General features: G+C 38.1%; 1 protein-coding gene across 5 annotated transcripts; it reads right to left on the bottom strand.

Moving 5' to 3' along the window:
• Nucleotides 1-2949: 2949 nt before the first annotated feature.
• Nucleotides 2950-19061, bottom strand: LOC139151808 (uncharacterized). Of its 5 annotated transcripts, none has more exons than XM_070724803.1 (10): nt 18978-19061; nt 18556-18762; nt 11524-12809; nt 10574-10645; nt 9122-9193; nt 8661-8753; nt 8278-8373; nt 7505-7888; nt 6837-7157; nt 2950-4946 (listed from the first exon to the last, which is right to left on the bottom strand). In XM_070724803.1, the coding sequence occupies exons 2-10, from the start codon at nt 18675-18677 to the stop codon at nt 4153-4155; spliced, it is 3240 nt and encodes a 1079-aa protein (XP_070580904.1). In that variant the 5' UTR covers nt 18678-18762; nt 18978-19061; the 3' UTR covers nt 2950-4152. The 5 variants fall into 5 exon arrangements, with proteins under 5 accessions (XP_070580904.1, XP_070580906.1, XP_070580905.1 ...); XM_070724805.1 differs by having other exon boundaries at nt 8661-8726; XM_070724804.1 differs by having other exon boundaries at nt 18918-19007.
• Nucleotides 19062-26627: the final 7566 nt, after the last annotated feature.

Here is a 26627-nt window from a genome sequence, read left to right as displayed (position 1 = left end):
TGTCATGCCATTGCTTCGTTTAATAACCAGTTAATCATATGCCTAATTGACAGGAGGAAATTCAAGACCATATTTGAATAGTAGTATATATTGTCCTCAAAATTACTCTATCACGGCCCAAGTACTCATTGCCTTCGGCAATACTGCCTTGTTATTATTATTATTGTTATTATTGTTATTATTATTATTATTATTATTATTATTATTAAGTACATTTGTAATGCGCCTAATCTCTGAGAACAGAGCTCGAGGCGCAAAAATGACACTGTATGAGAGACAATGTTGAATCACTGGGACTAGAGACTGGGCGAACGAAAAAGGTTAAACTACTGTTTAAAGAGAAAAGTCGTGAGGAAACGGCGGAAGGAATGGGCAGAGTTGGAGTGGCGAAGGTTAGAAGGAAGTTTGTTCCATAATGCGGGGAAGATGTAAGAGAACGATCTTTTGCCAAACGTCTCTGTGGAAACTCTTGGAATACTCACCTGAGAAGTCAAGAATCTGAGGAAGAGCGGAGTTATCTCTTTGAAGTGTTTGATGTAGATGCTCAGAGAGATATCGTGATCCTGTACTCATAACTGAATTGAAGCAAGTAGATACAACTTTTTGTAGTGGATACGGGAACTAATAGACAGCCAGTGTAATTTTTGCAACAGAGGTCGGACATGATCGTACTTTTTAGCATTACAGACGAGACGAGCGGCAGCATTTTGTACCCTTTGCAACTTGTCGATAAGCTGTTTAGGGCAACCAGAAAGCATCTCCCAGAAAGGAGACAATTGCAATAATCTAAAGGAGACAGAAAAAGTGTGGCGACTAATGTTGAGTTAGAGGTTATAAAGGCAAGCGAGGGTATTTGGTTTCGGTAGTTCCGTGGGATAACGATTTCCAGAATTAAGTACTCCAAAACTAAGGTTTGATTGTCCTTGGACGATGGACTACCGTTAATTTCGAGCTTTTTAAAAACCATATAGTAGCTAACCGTGTCATCACACCCTCAGGCTTACAATCAAATAAATGTCGAGGTGTAGATCTACACATCTTAGACTATTATTAAATGGGCCACTGTTAAAGGCTCACTAGCTGTATCTTCGAGCATTATTTTATGATTTTACTTTCAAACTAAAATAAGTTTGTGACAATGTACTAATGTAGGTGTGTGTATACACTTATTAGAGAGGTTCGGCTACACGTTTTACGTGAACGTGAACGCGTAGAATCCACGTTGGTGTTGGCGTACACGTTAGCGTGGCTACGCATTACGTCACCCGTTCGTGTGGCACGCGCAAGAAATGATTCGGTTCGGCTTGGGTCCGCGTAGTGTTCGCATCACAGGGATAGCTCAATGGTTACCAGGTATGCCGCGAATCAACGAAGAAATTTCACATAAAAAATAACGAAAATACATGAATATCTTTGAGGATGTCAATATCATATATCCAACCAACAATGTTTATGAATGATTCACAGTTTATATCATGTTTTGATACCTAAAGATGAGAATAAATTTACACGTTTACAAATTACGTGAAAACAGCTGTCTCCACGTAAATAATACGCGAAGCCGGCTCCGTGTACGTGAAGAACGTACGCACAAGTCGATGACATCATCGCAGAAATTCGTGACGTTACGCGTTCACATTCACGTAAAACGTGTAGCCGAACCTCTCTAATATTAACTACCAGCTGGGACTGTATATGTGCAATTTTGAACAAGATGAAGATTTCACTGCGATTAAATGTTTGCCTAAATCACAGCCCCATGCGAAAAAACAAAAGCCGCATTAAAATAATTGATTTACGTGAACTGGCTTTGTCCGCAAGGAAAGGAGTGAAATGTTTCGTGCCTGTGCCGCCCTCAAAATAACTTCAGACTTTACTTTGTTTTTACTAACAGGTGTCACGTTTACATACTAGATATTGCTTAGCCTGTACCCAATGCATTGGAGGCGGTATAACACAAATCGTATTACATTTAATCCATTGTGAATCTGTATCAAAGAAAGATCTATTTAGGATAATACATTTATTGTACTATGTTTATATAAAGTTTCGATATCAATTGCCATCTAATAAACATAGGGCAGTGTTTACCTATGAGACATGGCTCTAAGCCTACACCTTAGGCTTATACTTTAGGGCAAATATAACACAAAACATACGATACTTGATTTAATCTGTTTTAACTCCGTGATTGATCTTAATCAAAGTGAGATCTGTTCAGGAAAATAAATTCAGTCAACACCCTATACTTTGAAGCCAATATAATGTTACTCGACACAAATTTATTTTATAGCATGGTGGATCTTAAGTAAGATACAGATACAGTAAGATACAGATTATCTTCAGATAATACACTAAGTACACTATTTCATTTGAAGTTTTAATATTAACAGCTTTTTAATGAAATTTTTGGACTTGTTTGCTGATAAAATATGGCTTAGCCCACGTCCTATATATTCAGAGGTCATACCCTGAGTTGCGAAACCTAAGTGAAACGCACTGTAGATAGATAGATAGATAGATAGATAGATAGATAGATAGATAGATAGATAGATAGATAGATAGATAGATAGATAGATAGATAGAGAGAGAGAGAGAGATAGATAGAGAGAGAGATAGAGAGAGAGATAGAGATAGAGATAGATAGAGATAGAGATAGATAGATAGATAGATAGATAGATAGATAGATAGATAGATAGATAGATAGATAGATAGGTAGATAGATAGATAGATAGATAATACATACATACATACATACATACATACATACATACATACATACATACATACATGCATGCATGCATGCATGCATACATACATACATACATACATACATACATACATACATACATACATACATACATACATACATACATACATGCATCCATCCATCTGTACATGATATTGATACAAAAGTGTATAGCAGACAGTCATGCAAACTCTAGGAAATACATTCATGTTATAAGAATTTAATGTTGTGCATCATATCTGATGTTATCTTTTACACAAAAGTACAATGTTAGACCTAAATGTGCAGGATTCAAGTTTGACAACATTTTCAATTAGTACAAATAAAGTGCATATCCTTCCTCCTCCTCATTCATTGCAATTCTTTCGTTGACTACATTTTTCTCCCTGTACAGGTATCATCATCAGAGGTATATTCTTAGAGTTCGCCTCCCGGCGCAGCCATAACAACAAGCTTTATATGCTTGAGGAACACGTTCTGCTCGGATACAGAAATATGGAATCGGGATTCTTCATGAAATAAATGAATCACTGAGAACCATTATTCAAACACAATTGGAAAGGAATATAACAATAAGAGTGTCTAAACAAGGGTCACTTGCATTGCTTTAAAAATAATACAGAAATAAGTGACAGTCATATGGAATTAAAGTAGGAGCTGAAAAAATAACCACTTAAAAATCATGACATTGTGCTCCAATTTCTGCTGTCCCGAAACATCATTTATTTGTGAAACCCACATAAGAAAATGCAAAGAATTTTTATCAAATTACACCATGGTAGTTGTGAGGTTTGTTTGAATGGACAAAATATCAGGTTCAGTTTTCAGCTCAACTCGGTACCATTACATTTATACACTATAATACATGATTAAGAAAACACATGCATATACGTTTGCATTGTTGATACATCTTTCTTTATGTATTTTACGTACTCAATACTTGCAATTTTTTACTAAACACACTCTGAAGAGCTTTTGGCTCAACAGCCCATCGACCATTCATGAATAAAGTCAAATAAGAATAATTGCAATGAAAAACATAAGTACATAATTTTGTCTTATATGACTTTTGTTGCGCTGGCATCTATGTCGCGGAAGATACGTGTTATATTTAAAACATGTTACAGGTTTCTAGCTGAATTCACTTAGGGATGAACTTCCAAAATTTTTAAAATATGGTGCTGTAATTAAAAAAAACCCAGAAGGCATTATTCTGACCAGAATGAATCGTAGAGTATATGGACATTGTTCAGGTAAAATCTAATGTAAGATTTCTTGAAATTAAAAGAAATGAGCATTACATTTTGACGAAATTTTGAAAATTTGTTAGTTTAGTGACTATGTGCTTGTAAGTGTGATGTTGTTTTTGCAGCCTTTTTTTCATTGATTGTCTTTTCTAAATCTTACTTGTAAATGACCTTCACAGAGTTATCATTGTAATCTGAACAAACGATTCTACCATCGTTAAACACTGCAATATTGTAAGGGGCTACATCTCTAGTTACAATTTCCTGGTATTCACCCTGACTGTCAAATCGCACTATCTTCCCAGTATCTGACACAAAAATATTGTCTGCATCGTCAACTGCAACACCCCATGGGCTCTCTAAGTGATCACTTCCAAATTTATTCAATATTTCAAGATCGCTGTCTAAAACGCAAATGCAATTTTCATCTCCCCGACATGACACTATGAGTTGATTTTTACTATTCATGGTCACAGAATAGGGCCCACTGAGTTGCTGACTTGTAATAACGTCCTTATCCCCGTTACATTTGATAAGACGGTCTGCATTACAGTCGGTAATGTAAACATTTCTGTCTTTATCAACAAATACACCAGTGGGAATTTCCATTTTATCCACCGTTATTAGTTTCTTAACTTTGCTCTTTGCATCACTCACTACAATGCATTCGTTGCCCTCATCCGCTGTGTAATAGTCACCATTGTCTGCCATTTTTGTGTCTCTAGGTCGGAAAGGTTTAGGTAAGCCATGGACTGCGACAGATGTTTGAATCTGTGCAGTGTCTGCTGTTATTGTCTTCACACTGCCAGGCTCTTCACTGTCTGAATCTCCATAGTCACACACACTTACATGATCATTCGGGTTAACTGACAGTCCCCATGGGTACCATACTTCCCCCGGTTCCTTGCCACGCCTTGATAATTTTCGGACAGTATCTCTTGGGGGAACACCTGCGACAATAAAGCAATAAAAGTCAATCATTAGCAGCTAATAGAAGAGTAGTACTGCGCTAGGCCTACGTTGTGCTAGTGGTATGCATCTCTTGTCGAAGGTCAGTGATGCGATAGGCATTATTCGTTTGAAGTCATTATGAGGAAATCCATGTTCAACAAGCAATTCAATAATTGTATTAAGTTTTGGTACAAACACAACATTAGTTGGTCTAATAACCCGGGCCCCGAGTTACAATCAAGAATCTATCTGATGTTCTCACAGACGTAATGTACAATCATATAAACGCTAATACCAATCCATGATCTTAAACCGTATGTCCTTATACGATATTTACAATATTAAACAAAACACACACTTAAGCATCAAGGCAAACGTATAACACAAGATGAAACACACAGGTAATCCCGTGAAAGAAACATGCTTGGACGTTTACAATCAAGCAGAGGCACCAGGTGCCTTGAAATAGATTTTGAGTGTGCTTTGATAGTCAACGAGCTTGCTGAAAACTCTTTCCCTGTGATAGTTGAATGGCACTAAAACAGGGCTGCAGTAATAGGAGTTATTACTTTGTGAAGAATTACAACTATTGGGCAAGATGTAACCAATGACATATTCGTCTTTTTGATTTCACCCAAACTTTGAAAAGATGAGCCGTATTTGAGCTTGAAATTAAGGAGTGTTAAAGATATGTCTCTGCTTTAGAATAAGCAGAAGCATTTTTTTCCCGAACTACTAGACAGGAGGAATTTCAAGGATAATCATTTCCAAATTTCCGGTCAGTTCTTCTCTCCAATATTTTCGCGAGAAACATTGGAGGTTCAAACAAAAAGAAATATTCTATTGAAAGCTGATTAGGTGAAATTCCGAACATATTTTCCAACAGCGCAAGAATTCGCGAGAAGGAGACTGGAAATAATTTCAATTTCTTCTTTTATTAAGAAATAGCGGAAGGATTTTCAAGCCAACAAATTGTATGTACAACGACTATAGCGTCATTTTCTATATACTAGCTAAAGTGTGGGCAGTATGGCGTTGATATTTTCCGGGTCGATAGCTCTGCTGGTGGACAGAATTGTCCCCGAGGCTATCTTCTGCCCGGTGTAAAACGTTGTATTCATTGCTTCGCTTCGATATAGTTTGTGTGAGATGTATGATAGCGTGTGTGCTAGCGTGAGTGCTTCACCAACTCTACGGCGAGTGGAGAGGGCGCAGTCAAAAATTGTAACATCCTTAGCTCGGTTATTGAACCAATCTTTTTAGGATTGGGGATTTAGTCGAGCGGTTTGTCTGTTGTCCTCTGCGCTAGGTGATTGGGTGCCGTGCGTTGTGGGTTCAAATCCCGGTTGATACCATCGTATTATTCATTACCTTCTTCTCGTTTGAGTTTGGTGATGTTGAAACGTTTATTCCAAATATTTTATGAAAAATTTCACGTGAAAGAAAATAGTTTGGATGTATGTCATACCGTCTGCGTGGGAGACTTAATGAATCTAATAGCATGCTTTCGGCGGCATGTCAAGGTTTAGTTTATTGCAAATTTACCTTTACGCATTGAATCGTTCTAGGTATCAGGTATTCACGGACTGTCACGTGTTCCAAGTTGAACACAGAAGAAAGCTTTGGTATTTGGAGAGAGAGAAATCGCAATCATATGGCCTGATGACTCGGGTGTTGTACTGGGGATACTGTAAGTATCATGACAGCTACCCTTTGATATTTACCATGCTGACATTCTTCACTTACCCTCATAGGCAAGAAATATTTTTGAGGTAAGAGTTAAGAAGGTTAATATCCACGGTCAATGGTCTTGAACCTACTTACATCATGTTATCTACAGCAAATTGATTTAAGCTTTAAGCTAACAATAGCAAGGAACTTTGACAAACCTTGTTGAAGTCTTCCCATTGCCACCCCAAGCTCATCAATTTCCCCTGTAAGTGTTGTATACATGGCTTTCAGCTTTTCAAGTCTTGAGGTTTTCCATCCTAGCAGCTGTTCTAGCTCTTCTCTGTCATTTTCACTGGCAAAATAATGGCGCAAAATGTGTTGTTTAGATGTCTTCTCTTGATTCTGTGCTCTTAAGATGCCATGTTGTATTTTCATTGTGTTCTGCTCCGAGGTGAGATGCCCCTTCTCCTTCTTCAGAGTAATCACATCTATCTCCCGATTTGCCACGAACTTCTCCATTAACATGTTCTCTGATGATTCTGTTAGACAAAGAATATTTGCATCGGATACACTTTTATGACAAAAATTCTTCTGTAGAGTATTGTCAATCAACAATGAGTGGTTGTAGTTCACATATGCATCGGATTGTGTTCTATGGAATTTTAGAGTAATTTAAGTAACAATAAGAAATAATGAACATGTGCATATATTCATGACGATATCGATGATGTTGAATTTTTTCTATTTTTCAATATAGTACAAATGTGGTGCCATTGCCATCTTCGGAGTCGTCTGTCAAAATTTTACGACTTTACGATCATATTATGGAATATTAGTAAATTAAATATGCGTGTATTAAGACACACATGCACACTCACACACGTACCTTTCTGCTTTAGGTATCCAACGCATCTACTATAGTTGGCGTAATCTATAAGTGTCTCAAGTGACAAACAACGGGCACCGATGTCATCCATCACACTCAGGGTAAGGAATGTGTCATCAGCCATTTTATCCAATCGACCGCTCCCATATGCCGTCCACAGCGCCTTTGTTGCAGCTGAAGAACCGCATTTAACTCGAAATATAAGACTGCCTTCTCTGACGTCATCTCCACTCAAGTCAGGATGTATATACATCACTCGACGCATGTATGCCACAGAATTTTCATGCGTTCTTTCATGTCTGAACAGATCACGTTGCACATCATCCATGTGCTTGTCATCCTCTGGCACCCCATCTCGGACTTGTAAACGAATGCTCATACAGTCTAAATGGTAAATGGATATAAAGATAGAGGGAACTGTGTTGTCATTGTAATGATAGAGAGTTTGAAAACTTATAGATGTTCACTCTTCCACTTATCCAAACTCTAATTTCCTTAGTATGTAGGTAAACTGTTTATTGAATTATTTTCCATAGACCAACACACACACGTAAAGACAACAAATAGTCAAAACAAGTCTTTCAAAAACAGAACAGTCAACGTGCTCTGAAAATTTCCAACAAAATTTCTTCAAATTATTGCCATATTATTCAGTAGTGAATGTGACAATGCTTTGGATATAAAGATTAAATATTTGTGTAGATAACATTTTTAGTACAACGGGTAGAAGTACTGTTAGGATGAATAGTGATGAATTTAGTAACAAAACACACCTTGACCCCAATCATTATTCGTCGGGTTATCAGAAGTGGTAGGCAGTGTCTCTGTAGATTCTTTGCTGTTTGCTGGTGTACTTGCATCAGCAAAATCTATAATGGAAAGAAAATATACCATGCAACTAAACATTGTATAGTTCTCCAACGTATGCCACAAATTACATACACGGACCCAAGAACGACTTGGCCTTTTAAGATTTGCCTTCGTTTCAAAAAGTATTTATTTGGATGCCAACAAGTCATAGATATTCTGATTTTGAGGTAATCCCAGGCACTCTAAGTTATATTTCTCATCTAGACAAGTGTTTTCTCAGATTAAGATATCGAAAGTAAAAACGAAGTCTAAGTTGCATAAACGAAAGTAAAATACATATTCTAACATTGTCCGTGGCCATGGTTCTCCTTGTCATGTCCACCATCGTGCATTAAGTTGCCCTGATGCTGATCTGAAATATTGATAGGTTGCTGGTTATCTACAATAATAATACGAGTTGATTTGAGTCAAGTATATATTATTTACATTTCTCTCAAAAATGTATTAATAGGGTATGTGCCGGTCAATTTTTAAGTTTCCAAAAGGACTGTTTCTGCCTGTTCAGCTCTCGAATACAATATGTGCAAATATTGTGCGCTTTACAAAGTTTAGCTTGGCCTTTGGATGTCGGTTTTTGTCTTTACTCTATTGTGTGGCGAGGTTTATCTAGGCATTTAAAATTACATATGAAAGCTATCAACGTTATTGCAGAATGTTGCTTATGCAGTTTGTATACTTTATCTCACCGTTTAACTTAATTGTTCATAATAGTTATTTCTGTCAAAATGCGAGTACAGTCATAATTACCATGGCGAGGTGCAGGATTTGGTCCAGGATTTGTATTTGAATAGTCAACACTACTTCCAGTAGACGGCTGATCTGTGAAAGAAAGAAAGCTATGTAGAAACTGAAAGTGTCGACGAGCATGTTGGTGCTGTTCCCGCTGGTCTGGATGTCACGGGAAGTGACAACTCCGTGGTTGGACATAACCACAGTACATACGATCTACAGCCGACAAAAGGCGATCACGCCCTGCCAATGAAGCATCCTAAAATTATTGACTTTGTTCTCACTAAGCCATGGACGGAACAGCAAGTAACAACAGAAATCGCTTCGAACGATGCAAAGAGAAAACATGTCAGCACTTAAACAGAACTATCAACTTCAAGTCAGTTATGGAGAACAATCAGACTCTGACGCTCAAGACTCAGCGTCCTAGAGAAAATCAAAGAACAGTCATAGCAGAGAAAATAAGGCATTAGAAGCCAAAAAGAGGAAGAGAGGTAAAGGATAGAGAAGGAGATAAGGGTGGAAAAATTTCATTTTTGTAAAGGTCTGAGAGAAGTGGGTAAAAGAAAAAAATACTCAGATGGATGAGAGAACAAAAGGCACATGTAATCTTTCTTCAAGAAACATACTGGGAAGAGTCTATCATGACACTAATCAAAAGAGAGTGGGAAGGTATCTTATATAATTCCTTCGGCTCTCATCACAGCAAAGGTGTTGCAATAATGGATGGAAAGGTTGACTGTGAAATATTGAAAATAAAGTGTGGCGATGATGGAAGGTAATTCTTATTTCTTTGAACATCGATGATGAAATTCTTACATTAGTAAATGTGTATGCTCAAAACCAACACAAAGATGGAGAATGATTTTTCCTTCCATGACAAGTTGGAATCATAAATATGGGAATACCAACGATTATATTTTTGTTGGCGGGGACTTCAACATTGTGTTTGACCCCGAGTTAGGTAAACGTTATAAAACTTGCATTGATGTATTTCAAAGAAACGATAGAGTATTGTAAAATATTTTATGTGATATTTGAAGGGAACTGAATCCGAGCAAGTTACAGTACACTTGAAAAACAAATCTCATTTGGTCTTTTAACTAGGTTTGAGTTTAACGTTTCTCCCATAAATGTATTAATAAGGTATATTGCTATTCGGTGACGTCTGTGCCGGTCAATTTTTAAGTTTCCAAAATGATTGTTCCTGCCTGTTCAGCTGACTATTACAATATGTGCAAATATTGCGCGCTTTACAAAGCGTAAATAACTTGGCCTTTGGATGTCTGTTTTTTGTCTTTACTCTATTGCGTGGCAAGTTTTATCTAGGCATGTAACATTACGTATGGCAGCTATCAACGTTATTGCAGAATATTGCTTATGCAGTTTGTATACTTTATCTCTGTGTTTAACTTAATTAATTGTTCATTATGTTTATTTCTGTCTAAAGGCGAATACAGTCATACTTACCATGGCGACGTGCAGGATTTGGTCCAGGATTTGTATTTGAATAGTCAACACTATATCCAGTAGACGGTTGATCTGTGAAAGAAAAAGGAAGCTGTGTAGAAATTGAAAGTATCGACGAGCACGTTGGTGCTGTTCAACAGGACTATTAACTTCAACTCAGTTACCTTACAGTGAATAATCACACTCTGACGCTCAAGATACGGCATCCTCGAGAAAATCAAAGAACAGTCACAGCATAGAAAACAAGGCAAGAGAAGCCAAAAACAGGATCTAGGAAAAGAGGTAAAGGATAGAGAAGGAAATAAAGGTTGAAATTTTTCATTTTTGTCTCTAAGTAATTTGCATTTTTTATCCATAAACTGTAGAGGTCTGAGAGAAGTTGGTAAAAGAAAAAAAATACTAAGATGGATGAGAGAACAAAAGGCAAATATAATCTATCTTCAGGAAACATACTGGGATGAGTCTATCATGACACAAATCAAAAGAGAGTGGGAAGGTCTCTTATATAATTCCTCCGGCTTTCATCACAGCAAAGGTGTTGTAATAATTATTGATGACATGAATTTATTTTCTCTTTTGTATTGAAAATATTCTATTTTACTTTTTTATTTGCTTTACTTATTTACAGTTGTATAGACATTACGATTCATGTTGATGGGCGATATATCTACCATCAAAATCGCTTTTTGTGAATAAATTTTACTTTTCTTTCACAAAAACTGTGAACCGTTATGACTCAATGCATACAGCGAGGAAACACAGGACCAAAGGAGAGAACAAGTAAAAAAAACTTGTACATAAAACTAGGTTTTATGACAGTGTTCTTTGAATTTTAATATGCCATTCACAAGCCCTCTGGTCCGAGGTCATGTACGTTATCTGCATGCATTACTACTACTACTAGATAGATAATATTACTACTACTACTCTTATGTTAATGACACATTTACCTGTAGTGTTTTCCTCGACGGTGGTCTCTTTTGATACCTCCATTTCCTCACATACGGAGTCTGTGTGCTGCTCTATGACGTCAATGATCATTTGCCTCATTATTCCCTTCACTTTAGCGACAACTGGCTTAAGTTTTCCTCTTATTTCAACTGCTCTTTTCAAGCATACCCTATAGTTGACTATCGTGTCGATTATTCTTGCTGTCAGATTTTCAAAACTCTCCTGCATGTCAACAGCTATGAGTGCTTCATATTCCCGGAGGTACTGCTTAACTGGTGCATGTGATGGGGACCCTGCAGGAATGATCACTGGTTTGCACTGTGCCATGGCATTGAGAGAAAGGTCTACGGAATTTGGTGACGATGGTGGTACGAGAACGAGATGCGAGGTCCTCAATTCCTGATCAATATCAGCCGTCGGAAACGGCTTAAATATAATTTTCTGTCTGGGATGGGGATTTAGATGTAAAATGACTTCATCTTCTAATCCTTTCCGAACACCTAGAATTTTCCATTTGGGTGGATCAGTGACCATATTTGAAAAGTTTTGAGCCATGGCATACATAGCTTTACCTAAGATACTATCACTGGTCAAGTGTGCTATATCGTTTTCATCAACTAGTGTAAAAATCTGAAAATGTTCGCCGCTTGGCAGAAATGAGGGGACTTCTTGCTGAAAATTATCTTCATCTGGATAATGTAAAAGTCGATAATGGTTAAATTTGATAATACTCTCTTTGGCCTGATACTCTAAGGTAAAGTACTGGAATAACGAGGAACCTATCGAAAATATGGCAGAACAATCTTTAGATAATTGGAAATGTAATTGCCTCAAAAGTTCAAGTTCACCTTGGTCATAATCAAGGTCGGAGTCGAGTGTATCATGCGAGAATACATTGATAACACAGAATGCAGCACTTGGAAAGTATTCTCGTTGGATAAGTGCTGCAGGGCTTGATGTTACCATATCCAGGCCGAAAACAAGCTTTATGTTTTCCAGCTTTAGCAAATCATTATACAATATTTCAGGTTTATACAGCCAACTTGGAGCTGGTTGTTCACGACGCAAGTCAACAGGTGGCTTTGGTTTTATCAATTTTAAACCAACCTTACGACAGAAGTTTTGGTCATGCCCGGTTATTCGATAAACGGTACAATAAACTGTAAGGCCTATAGAATGAAGCAAACTGATCAGAAGTCTGAGAGCAGCAGGTATGCCACCAGTGATTGGCCAACCTACGGTAGTGCTGACAATCAACGCCGCAGATATATTAGCAACATCAACACTGTAACAAAGCAAATAGGCAAAGGACATGTTAACTCATAGCCAAAGATTCGAATAACATATATTGGTAAGTTTGCCTAAAAGATAAGTAATGCATTTTTCTTGCCATATGACAAAATCTTTGGATGGTTATGTGACGGTACTCCGGTAGCAATGCAAACAAATTTTAGTCTGACATGAGTCAAACAGATTACAATGTGAGTCACTGCTACCCGACCAAGATGAATCTGCAATTATTTTTTACAAATGTTTTTTTAATAAAAATGACCCAGCCTGGTCCGTTTTCATAAGAGTGTGAATATCTTTTGGTCACTGATTTATGGGTACATATGCATATTGGAGGTCAAAGGTTATTGGAGGTAAAATATTGGAGGTAAAGTGAAATTTGTCAAAAAAAATTACTCCCATAGTTATCGGTGTAAACCAAAAATCAGACCCCTAGCTCTATTTGATAGCCCAGAATTAGATATGCGCGCACATAATAAATTGGGAACAGGATACCTCCTACCAAATACGAAGGGTATAGCCCTCGTTGTTACTGATTTATAGGCAAATAACTATATTTGAGGTAAAAAGTTATCATGTCACATGACATTTTGTCAAAAACATTTGCTCCTATAATTATCCCTGTGTACCACAAATCAGACCTCTTGCTACATTCCCTAGCCCATAATTAGATCATGCATAATTAATGAGGCATAGTATGTGCTGATCAGGTGATGTTTTCTTAAACACTTCAATCCGATACTTGTCCCTGTGTACCAAAAATCAGACGTCTAGATCCATTTAGAAAACCGAAATTAGATAAGTGCATTATTAATGAGGTGCAGCCAGGATCAGGATGCATCCCCAAATTTTTGATGTGTCATTTGATCACCTACCTATCATCGTTCGATAGACACAAGCCGTCTCAGACTCTTATATAGGCTGGAATAAGGTACAGCAATGGCTTAGCTGTTGAGGTACAATGCGTGTCAAATATTATTGAAAAATGTAAAAAATGATACTTAAAAAATCTTCACAAAATTGACATAGCCTGTGACCTTGAAATCTGGCATGAAGGAGCCTTGCCGACAGCCAACCCACTGAGACAAGATTCCCACTGAGCAAGCGGAGCGGTAAGTCCAGTTAGAGACTTTGTTTATGGCTGTATGCTGCTCTATCCTGTTCCCAGAGTACCAGCGTATACAGACTCTGGTGTTGCTGCCGTAGTCCTGCTAGACTGTCTACCCAGTCCAATGTAGACAGTCCATTCCAGTAGTCCATTGCTGTATAACTTCCAGTAGGCTTACCTGGCATTCCAGACATTCCGTGGATGTGTGGTGCAGAGTTAGCATTCTGGTAAAAGTAAGAGCATCCAGGTTTTAGCTCTTTAGCAGTAAGCTGTTACTGTACATCCTGTTGATGCTGCATTTAACCATTATAGATTCTAAGCTTGATGGCAGAGACTTGTAATACAAGACTTCCAGTGTTTTATTGACCTTGGGCCGTTAATCCTAGCAGAACTTCGCCGGCAGGTACAATTCAGTCAGAAACCCTTACGGGCCCCCTCAGCAGTGAACTATTACTCGGCTCAGCCACCACTTCTCCCTGGTAAGATACATTGCTGGCATGTGCAAGATGATATTCTGACTTTGACGGATAAATGTTAAAGAGTAACCCTAGGTGAAAAACTAGAGTTTTAGAGAAATTGATGCAGACTACAGGACAATTCAAGGAGGAAGTAACCACGTTCACTGAAGGTAAACAGAAAGCGCTCAAGGCAAGGTCAACAGTCCTATAGCAGAACGTCAGATCAAAGGGGAAACTACAGTACCGTGGAAGGCTGTAGTTGGCAAAAGTGGATATGACATGTTAGCTTATGATGCGACTAGGAAAAGGGGCAGGATGGGCAGAAAAAATATATAAAGGGACTAAATAAATAAAAGACCTTAACTATCGTTTCCCTAGCAGCAGTTTTTCAGGCAGTGCTCCGGTTAAAGCACCCCTAACATGAGGCCATGGTTAAATCTGGGAAACCGGCTTCAAAATGAGAAGAAGTATAGAATGCAGTCCCCACACCGACTAGAAAGCAGCTTCCTGCGACAGAGCAGAGAGGGCTCCCTTGAGGAGAGACATCGCTACATGTCTTGGGCTAGACCAAAGGAAAGTGGCAAATATCTAAGATTACCAAATCTTAGGAGTGGGTGACCCTTGAGACCACGGCTGTTCTGTACTTAAACAAAGGAGCCTATGAAGGCAGTTACAGAGAAGGCGCTTTTCCTGCTGGAAATGCAGATAGGTACAGCCCTCCTTTGCTCATCTTGATCTAGTGACGGATGACAAAACAGCCCAGGTGAGGAAGAAAACAGACAATATCGAGGACCTCACCTGCCTTGCAGAAGGGAAGATAGGATTTCTAAGAATCCAGTAAGGGGATCCAGGCTGGAAAACCCAGCTGTGAAGCCTAACAAATATGATGGTAGCAGATTCTGGCATGACTACTATTGTCACTTTACTCACTGCGCAGCAATCAACAGGCGGGACTCAACAGAAAAGGGTCATTTCCTGACAGCAACTTCCCAGAGAGGCTGTGCCCAGAACTTGCTTCCTCTTTTTATGGCTTACCTGAGAAGATGCAGTATGATAACTTTAGTTGCCATATTGGAAGCATGCTTTGGTTCTTTGGGCGAAGCTGAGTTACATTTAACCCAGCTGAAATATAGAAAAAGGATGAAAGATGAAACACTAGCAGATCTAGGACAATCCATCCTAGACTTGACTGAACAAGAGTACCCTGAACTTGACCCAATAGCCATTGACAAATTGGCTGGGCAATCCCTGATGCAGAAATCCGTGCAAACTTATTCAGGAATCAGCCCAGAGAACTCGGTGCAGCAATTCATATTGAGTCATTCCTGCATTCTGAAACTGGACGAATGAAACAGTCAAAACATATGAGGCAAGTTGGCATTGATGATGATCTGTACGATGATGCTGTAGAATTTGTAGACTCCCATGATCAACATAGCAGCCTGCCAACCCTATCAGAGTTCACAGGACTCATGGAAGCTGTCATTGCAATTAAAGAGGAGCTGAAAAGTGAAAGCTGAGAGACAAAATACGAAAGGACCGATAAAATGTTTTGGGAGTGGGGAAGTAGGCCATATAAGATGTAACTGAACAAAGGCTGAAACCTCAGAAAATATGCAAGGACCAAGTGCGGGGACCGGACCGACACTCAGTTGACAACAGACAAACAGCCCCAACCAACGCTGACAAAATAGAGAGTGACAAAAAGCCTGACATTGAAGCCCATCATGTGTTGCAGTCGAATAATTGAAAGGTGAAGAAAAACGACCGCAGTTATATGTTCTTGCTAAAATCGATGGTGTAGCAGCTTGTTCGTTTGTTGATACCAGATCGGACTTTACCCTCCTCTTCCCAATGGAAACTCCAGTAGTATTAATTTCAAGACTCTTCAAGACCTTCACTGCCTCGCTGTATTTATACTGTGGACTTTGTGCAACCTCAAGCCTGCAAGCAAGCCAAAGGACTACATCAGTCTGCTTCTCTGTCTGACTTTTTGGAGCTTTGACCAGCTGAGATGAGTAGCCTGTACACTTTTACAGTTTGTTTTCTATCCCTTGACTTAGCAATTAGCTTTATTTTTTGCAATAAATTTCGTTTTATATGGAAAAAGCTCAGTTCACCTTTTTGTTCATTTTCTCTCACATAACAACATTTGGGGCTTGTCCGGGAGCGAACATTTTAAACCATTTGACAACATTTTGCCAGTCGTACTTAAGCTAATGTTTTCTATGATTTTGTCGAGTTAGCAAACAGGGCACTACTCCACCACAAGGGAAGGGTGCTGCTTTGCCCAGCAGCAGAGGAAATCTCTAAACTGTGGACTAAGAGGTTTGTAGCAGACTGATTGAACGGTTGCTGAATACGAGATGTCCCGAATGTCTCAGTGGCAGAACTTGCAGAATCCTGAGCAGCTGCCGACTACAGCCTCGAAGGGCTTCAGCTTCCAGCGGTCAGTGTGCCGACAGCCAACACCACTGAGATAAGATTCCTGCTGAGTGAGCGGAGGGGTAAGTCCAGTTACGGACTTGGTTTATGGCTGTATGCTGCTCGATCCTGTTACCAGAGTACCAGCGTATCCGGCGTTGCTGCCGTAGTTCTGCTAGATTGTCTACCCAGAAAGACAGTCCATTCCACTACTCCGTCGCTGTATAAGTTTCACTCGGCAAACTTTGCATTCGAGACATTCCCTAGATGCAGGCTGTACTGTAGATCCTGTTGATGCTGTATTTAACCATTATTGAATCTAAGCAGAATGGCCGACAGCTGTAATACACGACTCCCAGTGTTTTATTGGCCTGGGTTGGGCCGCTAATCCCAGCAGAATTTTGCCAGCAGGTACCTTTGAATCAGAAACCCTTACCGGGCCTCTCAGTAGTGTTCTATTACTCGGGCTGGCTACCACTTACCCCTTAGTAAGAGACACTCACTGTGTAAAGCCCTGTACGAACCCGATTCACGACACTGAGGCTAGAGAAAAATTGTCACATGTACACCAAATACTAAGATGCATGGTAGGTGCTGCGGTTTGACGTTTTTGATGTGGACAGACATACATCCACACATACATCCACACATGCACGCATGCATACATGCATACATACATACATACATACATACATACATACATACATACATAATACATACATACATAATAAATACATACATACATACATACATACATACATACATACACACACACACACACACACATACACACATACATACATACATACATACATACATACATACATACATACATACATACATACATAAATACATACATACATACAATGAGATGCAAATGAGACTGATTCAGCTTATAAGATAAGCTATCTTTGGTATATATACTATGTACATATACCATAATAAAACTGTGTTCTCTTGATACCCCAAGGATCTGGATTTGAATTTTTTATAGCAAGCTTGACCTCTAGTCTTTGAAATTTGCAAATAAAACCTTAACGGTCTCCAGAACCAACACACCATTTAATTTGAAATATGACTTGAAATTTTAAAAACCTACGGTGACAAGCGAATAAAATTGGAAAATCTTCTTGAGACAGCGAATTTCCATATATAGTTTAGCGGGAGAGGACGGTCAACGTGCCAGTCTGTGTCATGGGTTTTTAATCAATACCTGTTTGTCGTCATTAATTAAAGTTATAAGACAATTTAACTATTGGTAAGGCAACACAAATGTGTACACGTACATGTACATGTACATGTACAAGTGTTTATCAGTATGTAACACTAAAGAATAGCATTCAGGTTCAAAATTCCGATGGACTATTTTCAGTTAAGAACTATCTGAAATGACACTCTACATAGCACTGACGACAGAGTTAAAATTACACATGCAGAGACAGAAAGTCAATTTAAGATTTCCGGCACCACTACAAAACACTGTGCCACGCTGGTGACACGATTTATTTGGTTTTATGGGCTATGGTGTCCTCGTTGACCTTTAAGTGTACAATGGGTCAACCTGCTGCTATATACAAACGATGTCTGCAAAGTCGAACCAGCAAGAACGCTCGGCGCGAAGAAAATACAGTGCATTATCAGCCCATTATGTCCTCTCAATGGTTGACATTATTCTTTTATGTAGTAACAATGATGAAGGCAGGGTGAAAGCTTCACTGCCTGGTAATATAATGTAAAGACTTTCGTTTTACCTTTCAGAGCTTTCACAGCTCGGGGTCACTATGTCGCATTCGCCATCATTACCTGATGCAAAATCAGCAGATACACCAACTATGTTGTCAGGAGTACACGGTCTTGCGTCTGGTGACGCCATTCTCGCTCAGTGCGATAGCAGATTGTACTTGGGTTCGAAAATGACCTTGGTGTCCACAGTGATGATGTGATTCGTGCAATGAACACTACAGAATGAATGCAAAATGAGGAAACAAAGTCAGACAGGCGTATCTGTGCATAACTTAAGCTTTGACATAGTTGTGTGTGTCAAATATTAACACAACAGAGGACAAGTTAATGCGCAGCAGCTTCACATGAAGCTTATTGCATTGAAACCTACGCTGAGGTCGAGCTGTTTCAGTTCTACGCTATACTTTCACGTCCAGCGTAAGAAAAATACCTTGTAAGCTTAGGTTTCGACCAGTCTTCCTTGGTGTAAAGATATTCCGTACGTTTCAATGGTAGGTCAGGGGTTAATTTATGACGTATCTGTTGTTGCCTGGACTTCTCTAACCAGAATCTAAGCTCGTCGGGGCTAACTAACCACGGAACCGATTTGTACTCTAAATGGCAAACTCAACTACATCCTTTTATCTAAAACGTCTCGCGCACATTATTCTCCCGTGCTCTACATCCAACAGATAGACGATTTATTGTTCTAATGGTGCATTCACAAACACCTCGGGGGGATTTAAGGGGGACTTGAAAACATTTACAACATGCCTTGGAGACTGTGAAAAATTGACATTGCAAAGGTGGGACCTGAAAATTTATTAAATATCAAATTCTTTTTCAAGTAACTTCTTGCACTTTCATTTCCTGCTATTTCCATTTTCGGCGCGCCGTTCGGGCGTACAGTTTAGGGTATATTAAAAATTCATTGATGATCCAAGCAGCCACTTTGAGGCAAAAGATTTACGTTGTCATGATTTCTACTTACCAAACTCCCCTATTGTGCATAACTGCCCCTATAATGACTAAAACTGTCAATTTAACCTTTGAGAGATAACTTAGTTGATAGCATTCTCCCATTGACAATACATTTGGTCTAGGTCGGTGTCAAACGTTCATGTCGCCGTATGTACATCTTTATTTTTGAGGGTTTTGACAGAATACAAACTATTTAGAATAGTGCAAAGTGTCATCAATAACAAGTGGAAGCTTTGGGATATGGTAACCTATGAGTTATTCGTAGTATTCTCATAGACTACAATGCATAGTGAATCAACATTTTCAGTGAAATTCCGAAATTAAATTTCTTGCACAAACGTGTTCTTGTAACTACCTAAGTCCAATCAAGTACATTAATATCAATTATCAAACATCTACAAATACACTGATTAAGTTAGTTTTGTATTGTAAAAAAGTATTTATAGTTTCCTCATAGACTAGAATGTATAGTGGATCAACATTTTAGCGAAATTACAAAATCAAATTTCTTGTATACATATGCACATGTAACTACCCTCTTCTAATCAAGTACGATTATGTCAATTATCAAATGTCTATAAATACACAGATTTAGTAGTTTTGTATTGTAAAAAATATTCATAGTTTCCTCATAGACTACAATGTATAGGGGATCAACATTTTCGGCGAAATTCTAAAATCAAATTTCTTGTACACATATGCGAATGTAGCCACCCTCTTCTAATCAAGTACAATTATTTCAATTATTGAGGGTCCATATATGCACAAATATTGATGGGAAAATTATTCATAGTTTTGTCATAGACTCCCATGTTTAGTGGATGAACATTTTCTTTGAAATTCCAAAATTAAATATCTTGTACTCATGTGCAAATGTAAACACCCCATGCTAATCAAGTACATTTATATCAGTTTCCAAACGTCTATAGATGAACAGATATTGCTATTTTTATGTTGAAAAATATGCGTTTATAGTTTTTTCATAGACTTCCAAGTATAGTGAATCAGCTTTGTCGATGAAATCCAATCAGGAGTTTTTGTAAACACATGCATTTTTTACCTGCCACAAAGTACATTTACACGAATTATTACACACATATAAATGTAAATATAGCTTGTATTTATGGGGAAAATGTTAATAGTTTGCCCAATAGACTCCCATGTATTATGATATCATATTTTTATACGAAGCACTATATCGGCCATATTTTGCCTTTTTAGGGGACCTGAGTTTGTTAGGGTTTTTTTGAAAAAATCTGAGAACTGTGTTGGAATCCCCCCTCCTCCACAGGTGTTTGTGAATGCAGCCTTACCGGTGTTTAAGATTAGCCCATGATTGTAGGGAGAACTATATACGTGGTAATTTCTATTTGAGTCGATGCATTTTCCTATGATTGGTATGAACGTGAAATATTAATGTTATAAACCAGTCCGCAGGGCAAGTGTAATCGATATTACAAAAACTTGTTATTTAGAAACATTACTTATACCACTCACTGCAACGAGAATGGTACAGGAGGAATGAAATTGGTTTTGTCTGCTACGTTCCACAGATTATTTTTGCTAGATTCTCCTTGTCACAGACCTTTTTCTGATTATGCAACAAGACATTGCTACAGCTGTGTCAAATTCTTCATACACACTTGAAACATATTAAAATATATTTTTTTGTTGGATACATATTGCATCACAAAGAGTTTGGTGCCTTGTGTTCAGTTCAACGACGAATGTATCGTCCAGGGTAGCATCAGCCCCACCCCATCATCAGCTCCTATCAGCCACATTACTCAACCTTTGGTAAATCACTTAATACATTTGGCATGGTAGTTGAAGCAGAAATTAATACAAGGGACCAAAATTTGTTCTTAAAATAGTGCGTGACCTTGCATTACAGTTACGTATATCGCAATCTGTAGAACAAGCACAGACGTCGATTTGAGAGAAGGAGGAACATGATGCCATTCCTTGTATGCTTATAATAACTACCCCCACCCCAAGAGGGTAGATGGGGACAATATAAATGTGTTTTTTTTCTATTGGGTGACCAAATAATAAAAATGATAATGAAATTGTAGCCATCTGCACAAAAGACATTAAGAAACACTAATGGTAAAAGACTCGCTCACACTCCTTTCATAGAGAAAATAATTCTTATGAAGTGCTGTTGTGCTTTGACTTTATACACCAGTAATAGAGTATTGTACACAGACTTTCTACATTTGCCAAATTAAGATCGTGGGTTAAATACCTTGACAGGTTCATCTCGGATTTTTGGACCAGTTACTTTTCAGATGATAAATAATTTAGCGTAACAGTAATTTTCGCCGAAGTATGAGCACTTTTGTTGTAGTTTCTGCAAATCGCTTCTGCTAGCAAGGTTGCCATTTTGAGCAATGATTTCTGGGTATCAGTAAAGCAGGTTGAAGAAGTAGATCAACAAATAATCACATAATAATGGCCGAATGATCAAATAATAGCGTCATATTGATGTAAGCTCCAAATACACACAAAGTACTCACTAATGACCCAATAACAACCAAATAATAAATGAATAATGACATAGTGACGACAAATTAATGACCAAATATTGGTTTAATTATGATGAAAGGTGTTCCAAATAAAGTCATCGGTTCTGAATAATACGACAAAAACTACCACACAATAACAGATAATAACACAATAATGACGCAATAACGAACAAATGTCCAAATAATGGCATAATAATGATGAAATGTTTCAAATGAGGACATCCATACAGAATGATAAGATAATAGCCACTGACTCATCAGATAACAGCAAATAATAATATAATTACGACCAGATGCGAGCAAAATAATTATAATTAACATCACAGTATCGACCGAATAACCAAACATGGGCATAATTATGATGACATAAAATCCAAATAATGTCATTCACACTAAATAGTGAAATACTAACCACTAAATATCAAATAAAGGCTGAATTCTCAGAAAGTAACGACTAAATAAACAAATATTGGCAAAATAACGACAAAAATAGCGACAAAAATGAAGAAATAGCCAAATAGTGGCACAACAAACATAACATTTAGTAAATATACACCAAGCTAATTTTGGCGGCATTCCCGCCCGTAATGGTGATGCTCTAGTACAACGGTCATCTGGTAAACACCAATGAGCTCAAATCTATGTTTGGTCGGGCCCTAACGATAAACATGTCGAAAGAAAGGTGTATTGCTGTAACAGAATTGCATCGCACAGGGAAGGGAGACGTTTATACGGCTTCACACCTGAGAAACATGTGAATGAAGTCACAGTTTTTCTTCGTTTTGTGTTTGCTCTTTCGATAGAAATAGAATTTGTGTGACCCAAATTAAACTGGACTTTTGTGCTTTACCTTCCCGTTTTGCGAAGACTGATTTAGAACAACCAAAACAAAAAGGGGAAGGGCAACCACATCCACATCTGGACAAAGAAAAAACACTAATGTATTAGAATTTGGATGTCGTTATGAAAGAATTCTGTTGTTGACATTTTGTCAATATACGAGGTTCTTTCCGAACTATCTGTGTGAGGTTCGCACCGTACTAATCTAAATTGTTGGTCGAACAACAGTCCTCCTTCATACCCAACGCCCATCCTCATAAGTACATAACATAAATACTGTAAATTTGATTTTTTTGGACTAAAGATACTATAACAGACCAAGCCAAGTGGGTGAAAATACGTCACGTTTTGGCTCAATACCGCTTTTTACTGACTTGGCTGATGGGGAAGTGATACTGTCTGGCATGAAAAAGGTTAATAGAAAACTACAGGTTCAGCTGTGGATACAATTCAACAAAATTATAAATTTGAGGTACTAAAAGGACGTCACTATAATTAAAAGAACATGTACACAGAAATAATGTCAAGCGTTTGGGCAAAACACGTTGAAATTAGTCGGGGAAATGTGACATACTGAAAATAATACACCTGTATTCTGTGCCGTTTCCCTTACAAGCAGTTGCTTTGTGATCGCAATGACTATTTGTTAGTACACTTGAAATGACGATCGACGGAGGCATGGAAAAAATCGAGAAAACAGACTACAACGAAAAACTAAATTACAACAAATCTATCGTTAGGATATACAGGACAGATATAGTATCGCTTTGAATCGTCTTCGTTACTTCCGCGATTAAACTCGAATCGAGAAGGATGGCTATTAATTAACTCAGTAGGTTGAAGAAACAAAAACTTCACACCGTGCTGATCAGTACGTAGATAAATAACTTATGTATCAAAGCATCAGTACGTGGAGAAACTAGATATATATCAAAGCAATGCTTTAGTCAGTTCGTCACCGGGGCAATTACAGCAATCAGTGGTTACCAATAAGCAGCACACATCCGTTGCAGGCTACTGTATACAATTTCGCGCTTTATTTCTTTATTGTAGGTGGAGGCGGATGCGGAGGTGGAGCCGGGCGTGGCGGTGGGTTTTTCGGACGACCACTCGGTGGCTTGTTTGCTAAAAAATAAAAACAGAGATAGCTTATACGTCTCACACGACTGGGAGCCTTGCTTTGTTTATTATGAATAGTAGTACTGTGAGCACATGGAGTAGATCGCATTGAAATTAGCCTGCTCAGGTTTTCGTAGAGTTATTATAACGAATGACCACCTCTGTCTGTTTCTTGCCCTCGCCTCACCTCTTTCTGATGTGAAGTTCGGCTCCTTCATTCAAAAACCATTCAAATTCCTTGCATACACATGCACTTGTAACCACCCTAGTCTAATCAAGTACATTAATATAAAATATCAAGTGCCTGTAGATACACAGATTTAGTTAGTTTTATATCGGAAAATGTTGTTCATAGTTTCCCTATAGAATACATTATGTATACTGAATTAACATTCCAGTGAAATTCCAAAATAAAATTTCTTGTTTAAATTTATGTAATTACAGAGTCAAAAAATCTTTGCAAACACTTCATATAACACAAAATTTTCAAAAAAATGAGCTATTTTTCCCATAGTGTTATAAAAGTTATATCGTGAACATGGCATGGCACTTATTTCTCTTAGTCAACTTAAAAAATTTTATTTTTTTGGACAAAAGTGCTTTTTTCTGCTTGTTATCACCTGTTTAGACAGAATAAAGCGATGTTAATATTCTGTTTTGTATATGGTCAATGCTGTTATTTTTTTGCCATAATTCCATACAAACCTTCGTAAAAATTGTTCGACTAATCATTGGTTGTTAACTTTGAATAATTTGAATAATTTGTTAAATTTCAACCCCTCTGATTTTCACTAATCCCCCCCGCCTGTAAAAAAACCAATGCTCCCTATCCTCTGAGACACAAACTTGTGCTGCCTGTATACAAATAAAGGCGTCGAAACCCAAACCACTTATTGAGCTACAACGCATGCGTATCGTCAACGATCAACTGCGAAAACGTATCTGCGAAAACATATCGCAAAATGTAGTGTGGCAACGAACTAAAAATCTGATTAGTTATATCATCCGATGGTTTAACTGAACATGATAGGTATTCAAGGATAAACAGTGCAATGTGCTGACATATATAAACGAAATTTCGAATTTTACACTGACAAGTTGTATTGATCGTTTGATTAATAATCTCTGCGACCTTTTTGGAACCATCGCGACTTACCACTTGGAGGCTTAAACATTTCGCTATTCCCAAGTTTCGTGGGTCGAAACAACTGTCAACGTATTGAGTAGGAGTCGTCGATGGCTACACCCGACGTAATGTTTGATGACGGCCGAAGCTGAATGCGCAGAAATGTTCAAAAACCTCTGTTCTTGACAACGCACGTCAACAAAAGCCGAAGAAAGAGTGCAGTGTTAATCCTGTCAATCTCGCGTTCGTCACACCCTAATTGTATACGTATCTTGTGTCCTCGTTACCAATATGTCAGCATAAGAGTATGGATATTTATATGCCAAACGTCATACTATTGGCTTATCTCCTTCATTATCTTCCCCTTTTTGGCGGTTAGCGTTTTGTCATATAAGCCTATATCACCCTTTCCTGAATTTGAAAGATTGCCAAAAATGACTCAGTGCACAGCCCCTCCACCACTTTACGGAGCTCTAACACTCGAATCACTGTCATAACATCACGGACTTTGATCAAACCAGTCCAGTTAGTTGTCTTGACGCAGTACGTTGTGGAAGGCTATCATTTATATCTTTAGACTAATAGAAAAATCGGGTCGCTGACATTCATGTGGAAGTATCACATAGAAGTGTATGAGCTTTCGAAAAGTCTCATACATCGAGCCAGAGTTATATAAAGGAAAACAGAGGACTAAATAAATCATGTTATAAAAACCCTTGAATATCCAAAACCCCTTCATCGGCTTTCAGGGAAATGGCGAAATCGAGAAATGGCGAATTGAATAATTAAAAGAAGTGAGGTATGGAAACCAACAGACAGCGTTGTACCTTACAAACCATCAAATTTGATCAAGGGATATCACTGTGGCCGTGCATTTCTTGCGAGGTCACCATATTTGTATTTCAAAGGAGGGTAGTGTCTGCTCGTGTTTCGGATTCATATTTAATTTCGAATTCGAGGATTCTAAATATACTTTTGTGTACATGTTGTTGTTATGGTTGGTGTGTTTCGCCTAGAAAACGCAATTGAGCGAGTGAGTAGTGTCAACGTTTAAGAATACCCATGAAATTCGGGTAGTTTAGCACGATATACCAGTCCACAACGCTAGATTAGTTAACAATCCAATACTTCCAGGTCTCGAAACTAACCTTTTTACATGGTAATCCGAGTGGACAACCATTTCAGAAAATTAATTGTCCCAAGATAACATCTGGTGGTCCACTTTCACTTAACCTGCATGGCTAATTTGTAATTATATAATTACTTTTCAGGAATTCTGACAAACAACTTTATATCATACCTAACATCACCAGTCATGTCAGATTAGTTTTCATCCGGTCAGCCAATGCACCCCTCTCTTTTTTGTCATCCTGAATGGCCAAAGAAGATTGAGCATGAATAAAGTACAGCTGATAATTGATAGATCATTATCGTTAAAATTTCACCCACTTTAAACAAGATCACTGACCATAGTTCGTACATTCTCCAAGCAAGCCCGGACCAAAAC

Source organism: Ptychodera flava, chromosome 15 (genome assembly GCF_041260155.1).
Source record: "Ptychodera flava strain L36383 chromosome 15, AS_Pfla_20210202, whole genome shotgun sequence".
Taxonomy (NCBI): domain Eukaryota; kingdom Metazoa; phylum Hemichordata; class Enteropneusta; family Ptychoderidae; genus Ptychodera; species Ptychodera flava.
This window is presented reverse-complemented; position numbering and strand designations above follow the sequence as displayed.